The sequence below is a fragment of the Trichechus manatus genome, unplaced genomic scaffold (assembly GCF_000243295.1).
Source record: "Trichechus manatus latirostris isolate Lorelei unplaced genomic scaffold, TriManLat1.0 scaffold00104, whole genome shotgun sequence".
Lineage (NCBI taxonomy): Eukaryota > Metazoa > Chordata > Mammalia > Sirenia > Trichechidae > Trichechus > Trichechus manatus.
Genome location: NW_004444040.1, coordinates 1,800,957 through 1,814,305, shown reverse-complemented (window position 1 = coordinate 1,814,305; position 13,349 = coordinate 1,800,957). Strand labels below are relative to the sequence as shown.

Genomic DNA, 13,349 nt, shown 5'->3' with positions numbered 1-13,349 from the left:
GATTGACACATAGTAAATTGCACATATTTAAAGTATGTCATTGATAAGTTTTGACATTACGTATACACACACGAAACCATCACTATATTCAAGATAATGAAAATGTCCATCATCCACAAAAGTTTCCTCATGCCTCCCTCCTGACAGTCCCTACCTGACTTTCCATGTCCAGGACTATTTGTCTTTTTGTTGTTCAGTTGCAGGAGTTCTTTATATAGGATATTAAACTCTTTTCAGATCTATGACTTGCAAATATTTTCTCTTGTTCTGTAAATTTTCTCTTCACTTTCTTGCTAATGTTCTTTGATGCACGAAAGTTTTAATTTTGATGAAGTCCAATTTATTTTTTCTTTTATTGCTCATGCTTTTGATGTCATAGCTAAGAATCCATTGTCAAAAATAAGATCCTGAAGCTTTACCTCTGTGTTTTCTTCTAAGGGTTTTATGGTTTTAATTCTTATATTTAGGTCATTGATACTTTTTTTGAGTTAATTTTCATGTATGGTGTGAGGTAGTGGTCCAACTTCATTCTTTTACATTTGGGGACCCAGTTATCCCAGCCCCATTTGTTTAACAGACTGTTCTTTCCTCATTGAACTAACTTGGTACCCTTATCAGAAAAGATCCATTGGCCATACCCAGCTCAACAACAAAAAGGCAAACAACCCAATTAAAAAATGGACAAAGGAGTTGAATAGACATTTCTCCAAAGAAGATATACAAATGGCCAGTAAACATTTGAAAAGATGTTCAACATCATTAGTCATTAGGAAAATGCAAATCAAAACCGTAACAGGGTATCATTTCACACTCACTAGGATGGCTACTATCAGAAAGATGGAAAATAACAAGTGTTAGGAAGGATATGGAGAAATTGGAAGCCTCGTGCATTGTTGGTGAGAATGTAAAGTGGTGCAGCCACTATGGTAAACAGAATAGCGGTTCCTCAAAAAGTTAAACATAGAATTACCATATGACCCAGCAATGCCACTCCTAGATATATACCCAGGAGAGTTGAAAGCAGGGACTCAAACAGATACTTGTACACCAGTGTTCACTACAGCGTTATTCATGATAGCCAAAAGGTAGAAGCAACCCAAGTATCCATCAACAGATGAGTGGATAGAAAAAATGTGACCTATCCATATAATGGAAAATTACTCAATGTCTTAGGCTGGGTTCTCTAGAGAAGGAAAACCAGTAAAGCGTATAAATATATATAGAGAGAGAGATTTATATCAAGGAAGTGGCTCACACGATTGTAGAGGCTGGAACGTCCCAAGTCCGTGGATCAGGATAGAGGCTTCTCCTGATTCACATAGCGGCAGGGGCTGGCGAACCCAAGATCAGCAAGTCGGAGAGCAGTGCTCTTGCTCACAGGCTGTGAAGATCAGTGAATCCCAAGATCGGCAGATAAGCTGCTAGCCCAACTCCCAAGAACCAGAGGTCAGACCCACACGAGGGACTGTGGGATTCAGAGCAGGCAAAAGCCAGAATGTCCACTTGTGTTCGGATGTTGGCCGCGTGCCCAAGGAAACTCCCTTTCAACTGACTGGCTACTCACAGCAGATCCCATCACGGGGGTGATCACATATAAACACTGAGAATCATGGCCCAGCCAAGCTGACACACAGTCTTAGCCATCACACTAAGCCACAAAGAGAAATGAAGTTCTGATTCATGCTACGGCACGGATGAACCTTGAAGAATACGTGTGGAGTGAAATAAATCATGCACAAAAGGACAAATGTTAATATGATCCCACTTACATGAAATAGCTAGGATAGACAAATGCTTAGAGACAAAAGTTTATTAGTGGTTACCAGAGGCTGCCGGGAGGAAGAATGAGAGTAATTGTTGAAGGGGTACTGAGTTTCTGTTTGTGATGATGTAAAAGTTTTAGAAATGGATAATGGTGATGTTAGCACAACGTGGTGAAAGTAATTAATGTCACTGAATGGTAGATTTAAAAATGGTTTAAATGGCAAACTCTGTTATATATATTTTGCCATAATAAAATTGTAAAAAAATCAATTAGCCATAAATGTGTGAGGCAACTGACATTCTTAACCTTCACAAAGAAGAGAATTTGCTTCTATTAAATCAAGTGTTATTTTATAAGAAGATAGAATTTCTGACAGTCCTGTTGGTGCTCAGAACTATGCTGGTAAAATGTCCGTTATTTTAAGTGGTCATTCCTTTTACATGTTTAAGAAAATTTAATAATATGTGAATCATCTTTGGAAAAAATAGTTGAGAAAATAATGAATAGTAAATCCCTACGGAAATCTAAAAAACAAGTTTATTAATGTCTTTATTCTCTTCCTGAACAGGAGAAATGTCCCCCTCCTCCCAGCTTTCAAGCTAGTATTATTGTATTTTTTTTTTCCACCCCACAAGACATTATTAGTTTTATACATTCAGTATTTATTTAGGTATACCCACATTTCTACTCCTTTTTTGGGCCCATCTTCTCTCCTGAATCTTGACTCTTCCATCGGAGGTTATTTTCCTTTTGCTTGAATTGAAGTACATTCTTTACAATTCACTAAAATGAAGGTACCTCTCAGTTTTTATATATCTGTTAATATCTGAATTTTGCTGCTCCCCCCACTCCTTTTTTTAAAGCATAATTTCACTGGGTATATTATTCCAGATTGACAGTTAATTTTTCTCAGCACTATGAAGATAGTATTCTAGTTTCTGGGTTCTATGATTGTTTCTGAGAAGTCACTGTCAGACTAATTGTTCTTTTGTAGTTAATCTGTTTTCTCTGGCTACCTTTATGATCTTTGTCTTTTATTTTCTACAGTTTATTAGGATGTTTCTAGTTATGAATTCCTTTTTGTTCATCCTTATTGAGATTTGTTGGGCTTCCTGAAACTGAGATTTGGTATCTTTCAACAGTCCTTGAAAATTATCTGTCATTATTATATCTCTTTAAATATTGCCTCTTCTTAGGCAGTTCTACTCTTCACATGTGGGGTCTCCATGCGTCAGATGGAATCAACTCGACGGCAACTAACAACAGCTATAAATATTGCCTCTTCTCTATTTTTCTCTCTCTCCTCTCTTTTTATAACGCCAATTAGATGTGTTACACCTATTCATTCTTCCCTAGGTGACTCTTGCCCTCTTTTTCATATGTTCCATCTTCTTGTTTTTTATGCTACATTCATGATAATTTCTTCAGCTCTCTGTTTCAGCTCACTAATTCTTTACTCACCTATGACTAATCTGCTATTAAACTCGTCGATTAGTTTTTAATTTCAATTATTACGTTTTTGTAAAAACGATGTGGGGGCAGTGTCTGACCTCCTCTAACTTCACAAGGAGAAAGGAGAATCAAAATCAACAGCCCAAGGCTGATTCCTGTGAGGAAGAGGTCAGCCACGCCTCCTCTCTCCGCCATCTTTACTAATTCTGACACCAACCTTCCTTCCAACGGCGCTTTCTACTTCTCTGCTGGGTTCAGTAATTCATTGCAGTGGCCACACAGAGCACACAGACCATACTCGCGATTATGGGGATTATTAGGGAAGTAACAAGTTACAATTCAGGCTCAGGAACAATCAAGGATACAGTTCTTTTGTCAGGACAGCCTCTTCCCAGCCAGGCTCGCAGGCACGCGTCTCCCTGGCCCTAGGCCTCTGCCCAAAGGCACTCAGCTTTCTCTGTCTGTGGGCTGGGAAGCCCACCTCACATCTCCTGCTGCCAGGTCTCTGCTGCCAGGTCTCGCCATCTTCAAGGTTACAGCCCACTCTCTGTCTCAGCCTCCTGGTTCCAGGAGCTTCTCGACGGGCTCTCTGCTCCTGGCTCTTCTTCCTTGGTGGTGGTGGAATCTTCTCTTTCCTGCTTCTGGGATGACTTATTTGAAGCCCAGCGGGATGGCAACACTAACCAATCCCTTTGGTGGGCCACAATTACCATATCTGCACAGTCTCACCAAATCACCTGGGTGGGCGTTACAAGACCACTGCTAGAAAGGCCACACAAAAGCAATCCATCACACTGCACTGTTCTTCTTTTCTGTTATTTCCATTTGATTTTTTTCCTAAATCTATTTGGGCTTTTTGTTTGTTTGTTTCTTACACCTTAATCATGTTTTTAGTTTCTTCTGATAATTCCAGTGAGTTTGTTTTTCTGTATCTGATCTTGCTTTTGGTGGTTGCTGCTGGATCTCACTAATAGTGCTTTCTTTGCTTGAGTACTTTACGGTTTGTGACATATACTTTGGAGCTTTATTTGTGAAATTCTGTTATGTCTGCATTGAAGTTAGTTTTCTCCAGCAAGGATTTATATTTTCAGTTGCCAGACATCTGGGGGCACTACCAACCTAGAATTCTTCTAAATTTAATTCTGTGGGTGAGTTTTTTAGGTCACCCAGGTAATGATAATAATAATAGGCAACATCATATGGTATTTTCTATATACCAGACACTGTTCTGTGCTATTTAGATGCATTGTCTTGTTTTATCCTCGTTAACTATATTAGAAAGTACTGTTATTATCCCCATTTACAAAGGAGTTAATTGAGGCACAGAGCAGTTGGGTGATTGACCTGAAGTCATACAGCTAGTAAGTAGAGGAGATGGAATTTAAGACAGCAGACTCCTGACTCCACTGTCAGTGCTCCAAGCCACAACTTTATTGCATTTGTATGCTATAGTTGTCTCATAAACCTGTCTAGAAATCTGTTTACTCTTGTTTTGTTTGATTGAGGAGAGTCCATAGCTTGGCCTCAGCCTTGCCATAACGACCTGGCATGGACCAGACTGTTTCAAGGTCAGGTCAGTTCAGTCCTTGCTCTTGCTGTTTCCTACAGGCCTCAGTGAATAGTTGGCACCCGGGCAGCCCTTCATTCTCCCTGTAGTGACTTACAGATTCTAGAGTGCTTTTTCCATTCAGCAGAGATTGTTGTGCAGTGAAGAGCAGGGATACGGGACTCATTGACACGTGGGCAGTGGACACATCCTGAGGACTCTGGTGACCAACCTGACTTTCACCTCCCAGAGATGGAAGAACCCAGGCAGTGGTCATCCACTGTCTTCTGCCTCCATTCTGTACCCTCTCCTGTGTTCCTTTGTGTCCATGTGAAGCTATTGAGAGACACTTTAAAAAAGAAAGCTCTGTATAGCAATGAACATGAATGAATTATACAGCTGTATATTACCTACAACATGGATACCTCTCAAGAACAGATGTTGAGAGAAAAAAGCAGTCCATACAAGAATGGAGTATTAGGATTCCATTTATATAAAATTAAAAACAGACAAAACTAAATAATATATACTTTACATATACATACAACTGTGGTAAAACTGTACAAAATCCAGGATGTTCGTTCCCTCTTGGTGGAAGAGAAAGGAATGGGTGCTTCAAGGGTGCTAATGATGCTTGATTTCTTAGGCTGGGTGGTGAGTGCACAAGTGTCTGGGTTTTGTTGTTGTTTTGTTTTGTTTCTTTATACATTTCACACACTTTCATGTGTACGTTCCATACACATTCATGCACGCAGAATGATTGGATCATAACATTTCCCCAGCAGTGATTAATGCTCCCGGTTCACTCAGGCTGGACAGTTGGAGGATTTCTATTTGTGCAGCTGGTTGTCTGAGGGAGGAAAAGCCACATTCTTCATTGATACTTGACATCTTGTTTTGCCCTGAGGGTTCATCCCTCTCCAGTTGCACTTCCTGGGACAGAGAGGTCGATCAAAGACAGGGCCGTGCTACAAGCCCCTGCTGCTTCTTGGGTAGTTATAGGGAACTTCCTCTTACCCTGGGTGTTCAGACTCACAGAATAGAGAAGGAAGGGCAGAGCTTATCCAATAAGGGCACCAGGGTAGAAGGAGTTGAGAGGCAGCAGTGGAAGGACTGCTGGGCAGCACTGCAGACCTGTTGAGGTTGAGGAGCAGAGAAGGCACAGTGTCACATTACCCACAGAGGATAAAGTGAAAGAAAAAGGGACAAGACAACCAAGGGGGGCCAGCAAGGTACAGCATCTTTGGCATCAGACAAATCTGGGTCCTACACCTGGCTCCACCACCAAGTAGCTGTGTGACTTTGGAGGATACCTCTCTAAGCTCAAGTTTCCTCAGCAGTTCTATAAGAATAATACCACCTCTAAGGAGTGTTGTGAGGATGGAAAACCATGATATATGTGACATTCTTGGTGCTTAGTAAATACTAAATAAAATCTGTTCCTGTCCCTTTGACAAAACAGAAATTAAAAAGATATCCTAGGGGATCTGCACTAGATGTGGATGAGAAGAAAGCCAGAAATTTTTTATCAATAGGGGAGAATGGAAGGCCAAGGTTTCAAAAACTCAGTGACATCAGAGGACTGGGTATGGGGAGTGAGATAGCTAAAAGGATGGTGGGATGCTGTCTTGGTTATCTAATGTGCTACAACAGAAATACAGCAAGTGGATGGCTTTAGCAAAGGGAAATTTATTGTCTCACACTCTAGGAGTCTAGAAATCCGAATTCAGGGTGCCAGCTCCAGGGGAACGCTTTCTCTCTCTGTTGGCTGTAGGAGAAAGTCCTTGTCATCCATCTTCCCTGGTCAAGGAGCTTCTCAGTGCAGGGACCCCGGGTCCAAAGGACGAGCTCTGCTTCTGGTGCTATTTCTTGGTGGTATGAGGTCCCTCTGTCTCTTTGCTCACTTCTTTCTTTTATGTCTCAGAAGAGATTGGCTCAAGATGCAATCCAATCTTGTAGATTGAGTCTTGCCTCAGTAACGTAACTGCCGATAATCCCATCTCATCAACATAGAGATAGAATGTACAAATAGGAAAATCACATCAGATGACAAAATGGTAGACAATCACAAAATACTGAGAATCATGGCCCAGCCAAGTTGACAGATATTTTGGGGGGACACAATTCAATCCACAACAGATACTGTAGTCAAAAAGTAGGTTATACAGCTGAAGCTTTCAGATGTAAAGACACTCTGGGAGCTGCTTTACTGCAGCAGAGTTGGGATTGAAGAGAAGTGAGGACAGAGTATGGACGGGCCTTCCCCCTGCTTTCTCAGAGGGAATGATAGTGTTGACTCTGGAAGAGAAGACTGTAAACATGTTCAGAAGTTATCCAGCATGTTGTGGCATGATCAGGAGGGCATTAGATGTGTGATTGTGCCAGGGTGAAGGGGAATGGTGTGGGAGCAGCAGTGAGGAGTCTTGCAGTTGGTACAGAATGAGGCTGGGGCATGAGTAGCCTCTTCTCAAGAGGACCCCGGGGCAAAGCTGCGTGCAGGGAAAGCCAGGCTTTACTTGTTGAGGGGTAAAAGATTCACAGGGCTTGAACCTGGATGCCTTGGGTTGGGCTGGCTGGTCACTCTCTGCTGCTACCCTAGATGGTGAGGTTGGCACTAGTTGCCTCTGACTGGACATCTGGTTCTTCCATTGATATTTAGACTCCAAACCTTCTTGTATCTAGAAATGGCCTCCACCTCCCCTAATCCTCCCCACTCCCCATTAACATGCATACATACTCCCTTTCTTCTGAAACCCCACCTCCTCAGAAAGTCTGCAAAACTTGCAGTCTCCAGATTCCTCACCCACGATGAAAAGGCAGCCCTCAAACTCCTTGCCTTTGCTCTTCCTGTCACTACAATCTCTAGAGCTCTGGGGCTGCCTTCATAGAGCTACAGCTTGAGGAATCAGTCTGCTTCTTTGTCTCCTGTCCTTTGCCTTAGCAATAAGGCATTAATGACAACATTCTCAAGCCTGTACCTTGAGTTCCCAGGCTACTTTATCTCTTCTTTATATGTGAAAACATGAAAAGAAACAGGGACATGAAGAATCCAGCTTGGACCAGCTCCAGAGAGCAACTTCACCCAGGGGTCTTATGGTTCTGAGTGCTTCATTTTGGTCCCCAAAGCAAGCCTGAGCCCAGCCTGAGTCCTTGTCATCTTAGCTGTCCATCTTTTCTGTGATTTGCTCCCTAGGGCCCATACTAAGTTGCCTTGTACAACCTTGGCTACCAAAAAACAGAAGCTCTAGTTGGACTGAGTTCTTGCCCTGAGGAGCCCATGTCCAGTGTCTACCTCCCACCCACTTTATTTTCATGCACTTCGTAACAGCAGGCACCTAGTGTCTGTAGAACCGTCTTGTTGCCTAATGTAAATGTACCTTTGCTGGTCTCTATCTTCCAGAGAGACTGTAGGCTCCCTTCACCAGTCCTTTTGCTGAGACCTTAGTGCCCCTTCTTGAGCCCTAATGAGGGAGGTGGTCTCTTTAGGGCTGAGCCAGCATCTGCCAAGGCAGGAGAAGTGAGCATCTATACACTCAGTAATGGAGCAGTCATGCCCAAGCCTTTTTTAGCATGTTTCCCTGAAGACACCTATAAGGGAGTGTGAATTTTGCCTCTTCTCATCAACTGACAGTTTATTCATGCATTGCTTTTTCCAGTTCTTAAGCAAAGACTGTGTGTGATGCCTCATTTCTCTCTGAAGCCCTGGTGGGGGGTGGTGGGAGGGGGGTGTGCATTGGCTTCCTCAGAGCACAGGGCCCAGCATAGAAAATCATGTAGCTTAAGCACTATTGATGCTGGTCTCTAGTTACCCCTGTGGCATGCCCTGCTACCTGTGAGAAGGACATTGGGATTTGGACCCCAGGATCTAGCCCTCCACCTCTGACCAGCTCTCTTTGCCTTCCAGGGAAAGTGCATTTCTTCTCTAGTGGCCTTCTGTTTTTTCACCGTCATCATGGAAGTATCATCATTTCCAAGAATCACATGAATTCCATTTCGTTCTATGATGGGGTAGGTGTTTTACCAGTCCATGGCTTTGGTGTTCAGAAGATACTCACACTTTTTTTTTTTTAATTGTGCTTTAGGTAAAAGTTAAGATACTCAGATTTCTGAGGGGTAAAACCAGATAACTCCACATCTCCCCACTACCACCACGCGGCAGGATGTTAGGAACCAGCGCTGCCCGTGAGGCAGGCAGGCAGGGAGATCGTGGACAGGCCTGGGCATCCTCAAGCCTTGTCAGACCTCTGTGCTATGCCATGGGCTTAGCTAGAAAGGGCTTCTGGGTCAGGAGGGCCATGTAGCTATCCATGCCTTATTCACTTATCCTAAAGGGGACTAACAAGAAGACTGAAGAAGGCCTGCTGTGGCCCCTCTCAGATGACCTCCAGCCCAAGGACACAAAAGCTCACCCACCTAAGAACTAAAAAGAAGCTGCACTGATGGGGATCCACTTACCCATCAGCGTGGGAAAGAATTATAAGCGAGCGAAAGAGGGAGAGAAATGGCTAGCTTTTCCCTTGGGGGCTTAGCCCCACCTCCCTCACCCACTTAGCTTTAACCTTCAGCTTCATGAAAGCGCCATCCCCCAGAACCATCCTTTAACTTGACTGATCTGTAGCAGCACTTGGCCTTAAGGGCGGGGGCGGTTATGAGTTTCCCCTCACCCTCGCCCCCTAGCCAGGGCACAGCTTATCTCAGTGGACAGCCCCCGACTCTGTATGTGTGTTGTGATCAAGGTACCTGGCTCCCTGCTGACCTGGCTTGATATTGACGGTTAGCTTTTTCTAATATCTGGAATAGTGGCCGGCCAGTGTTACCTTCAGATAGTTCTCTCTGAGTACTGTTTCCCTCCATTGAGCATTAGAGGAGTACTGACTGGTGGGGACATCGGGATGAGCTCCAGACAGGAACTATAAGTACCAGCTTTTCTCTACTGCTCCATCCTCTTCACCAGCCTCTCGGGAGCTGGGAGTGGAGTGACTGCCTGGAGGGGTTCAGGGGGCAGGAAGCAGACTCTACCAGGGGAAGGGTGAGAGGAAGGAGTGTCTTTGCCCCTGAGGATGCTGACACTGCTCCCTCTGAACCAGAAGTCTGCTCCACCTGGGATTTAGGTAAAGGGAGTTACTGGAATTTATCCCACACTGCAGTGAGAAGGGTAATCTGTTCTTCCCATTCTGTTAGTGGCTGATTTTCCTCAGGCCACTAAAGTTCATGACACTAACAGGGAAGTGGAAAACTAGTCCTAAGGGGCACTCCAGAATCCCATCCAGACAGAGTAGCAGCACGTTTGGCCCACTGCCCTGCTCTGGGAGCTCAGTACCCTGAGAGCCGAGCCTGAGAGCCGAGCTTGCCTTTAGCTTGTGTTCGAAGACCCAGGGCTGGAAAGCTTCAAGACCATCATTTCAGATGAGCTCTGAGGTCAGTTTCATCTCTTCCACTACACATACATATGTCTACACAAGAGCACATACAAACACACTTTTCTCTCTTTCACCTTCTTTTTGCTTATTATCGATTTAATACTAATTCAGGGGTTAGAGATGAAAATTGAATTCTAAATTCCCTTTTTTCGTGGAAAGACAGATAATGGTTATCCCATCAAAATACAAAGATTTTTTCTTACCTGCGACTTGGCGGCCATGATTTCAAGTCTTTGCTCAGTTCTCCCTTTTTCAAAAAGGCCTACCTTGACCACCTATTTAACACTATAACCTGCCCACTCCCCAATACTTCCATTTTCCCTTTTACTGATCTATGTTCTCCTTCTTTCCATAGTGCTTACCACCTTCTAACATACTATATAATTCAGTTATTCATTATGTATATTTATTATTGTCTTTGCCCCCTTCCCACTCACTACCACTCCCAAAAAGACGGGGATCTTTATCTGTTTTGGTCAGTGCTGAACCCTGAGCTTCTAAAACAGCGCATAGGAAGCACTATGTTGAATAAATATTTGTTGAATGAATGAATGAAAAGAAGGAAGAAAGAAATTTGTAACCTCCATTTATTACTGAACAGATTAGTTACTGCATAGGCTAGTAACTGTGACTGCTTTGATTCTAGCACAATGCCTGCCATGTAATAGGCACTTAGTAAGTATCAGTTGAATGAATGAATAACCTGGAAGGCTAAAGAGTATCCTCAACATTGTTGACTGAATCTGCACATAAATTGAATTTTATTGCCCTAGGAAGAATTTTAAGGTGACATTTTCCATTTAGTAGAAAAGACCTTTGTACTTCTGTGTTTCCTATAACTGGGTATTAGAAAATATATTCTACTGCTGAACCCCAGAAAACCACATCCTGTAAAAATAGTTGTGTGCTCAAGTTGTGAGGGCTGATATCGTGTAAATGGCTTTTCTCACTGATGCTCCCTCTCTTTCTCTTTAGGACTCCACCAGTGTTGTTGCTGCCCTTCTGATAGACTTCAGAAGCTCACTGCTGCCTCATCTTCCAATTCATTTCCATGGATCAAGCAATTTTCTGATGATTGCCCTTTTCCCCAGATCAAAGATATACCAAACATTTTACTCAGAGGTAACATCAGTCATTTTTCAGCAAAACAACTACCACTTTTTTTCCCTAGCAATTTAGATGGTGAGGCAGTGTCTCGGGGCTAACAGTGAGGTGATGAGAGGCAGAGTTGAGGGGGTTGTTGGGGGCGGGTAGCTGCTTCTAACCCCTTCAGGTCCTAGAATTGTGCTCTTGTCAGGGAGGGGTGAGAGCCTAAAGGAACTGAACAAAAGGCTTTTTAACTTCTAAGAAAATTCTCCTTTGTCCCCTTTAAATCCTAATTAGACTCACTTCCCTTCTAGTTGCTTTATTGAATTGTTGGGCCCTAACCACTGGAGCAGAGCTCTCCACCCCACCCTGTGCGGTCTGTCCTTCCCTGTGGTTCACACCTGTGCTCATGGGTGGTTCCACCTGGCAGGCTGTACTTCATAGGCACTCAGCACAGTTTTGCATGAGTGAGGGAGCTTACCAAAAATTACACAACCCTTAGAGACCAAGCAGTAGCCAAACCTAAAAGGGTAGGCAGCCAGGTGACTAGTGGAGATGCTTGGAAAGGTGTGATTACAGCTGCTTGTGAGGGGACAGTGCCCCTCCCTCAGGACAGTGGAGGAGACAAGAGCTGCCCTTGGCTGCAGAGTGGCTTCTCAGCCCAGTCTTTGTCTTCCCCTCCTTACTGCCTGGTGGTCCTTCCTACATCCTTGTGGTTGTCCTTTCAATCTGGTAGCCTAGAGAACAGCCCTTTAGATTCTTTTCAGCCATTCCCCTGCTGGCAGGTGCTGTTTGAACCATTTCTGTCTGTTTAGCCCTATCACACCAGGGTAGAAAATTCCCCTGTTGCCAAAACATTGTTATCTGACACTATCCTCTGTGTCTCCTGACCTCTGAAGGAGCAGGATCCCTGAGGAGAAGAGCCCAGAAAGAAATGCTGGTTTTGAAAAATGCAGAACACAATTGCTCCTAACCCCTATTTTTGAAGCAAATTTGTTTGTTAACAATGGTTTTTCTCTGCACTGACAGTCTAGCCTTTCAACAACCATCAAATCCCCATGTGGGTTCCATATCCTGTTATTGGCTTTAAAGTGTTCTTTGCTCCAATTCTGTTTTGTTTAGGTCTTCTCCCCCTGGCAACAGCAGGCTAAGTCAGGGCTCTCTTTAAAAGTGGTCCAGGAAGATGGATTATCTGTGGAACAAAGGAGATTGTAAGTGGCTGCCTCCAGTGTTTATGTTTGTTTCCCTAAGCTTTGTGTGTGTGCTGTCCCTGCAGGATGACCTGTGTTATGTAACACAGGGGTCTTGGCTTCTAAAAGGGCCCACACAGTCATTTCAGCGCTACCAGTTTGCAGGTAGCCAGTGCCCTTGGGGAAGTAGAAGGCAGGAGAGATGAAATCAACCAAGAATCAGAAACCCATAGTGTTGCCAAGGGGTTTCAGGCCAACCTTCCCGTGTGGGCACACCAGCTCAACTGGCACTATGCCGGGTCTCAACCATGACCACTCACCACGCCAGGCTGCCAGAGCGGGGCAAAGGAAATAACCTGTACTCTGGAAATAATTAGCCCAAAGTCGACATGTATTAACGCCACAGTTTGTTTAAGTCAGTGAGATGCTTCGTTTGGAAGAGTTCATGCTGTCACGGGTCTCTGGCTTGAAAGCACCAGGAGCGCAAGTTGGGTAAAGTATGTGTGCTGTAGGGAGATAGGATTTTAATCTGTGAGCTTCTGATATTGCAGACACTGCAACGCACAGAAGCTCTTCAGCGCCCTGAGCCATCCTGCTGGGGAGAAACGGAGTCCTCTAAAGCTGCTATCAGCCAAACTCCCAGAGCTGGACTGGTGAGCTCTGGTTTTCTGTTTTTAGATGGGATTTTAATACCAGAAACCTCAATGTTGGTCCTTTCTAAACTCCTCTTTATAGCTTCTTGGGAGTCATTGTAAAAGTAATAGTAACACACCATAGACAATGTTATTCTCCAGAGAATCCCTCTAAGGTTTATTTTTCAGCCATTAAGTAAGAACCTTGTCATGTGAATGGCACATTCAGGCTAGGCTGGTACAGGTAACACAATAGCA

At 43.8% G+C, this 13,349-nt stretch overlaps 1 protein-coding gene across 1 annotated transcript in view; it reads left to right on the top strand.

Moving 5' to 3' along the window:
- DNAAF9 (dynein axonemal assembly factor 9) overlaps window positions 1-13,349 on the top strand; it is a 139,879-nt gene that overhangs the window by 80,030 nt on the left and 46,500 nt on the right. Inside the window, exons 18-22 of the mRNA XM_023737560.1 lie at window positions 8,668-8,771; window positions 11,159-11,305; window positions 12,392-12,480; window positions 13,011-13,112; window positions 13,195-13,216. Coding sequence (XP_023593328.1) covers window positions 8,668-8,771; window positions 11,159-11,305; window positions 12,392-12,480; window positions 13,011-13,112; window positions 13,195-13,216 — 464 coding nt within the window. The remainder of the gene's footprint in view (window positions 1-8,667; window positions 8,772-11,158; window positions 11,306-12,391; window positions 12,481-13,010; window positions 13,113-13,194; window positions 13,217-13,349) is intronic.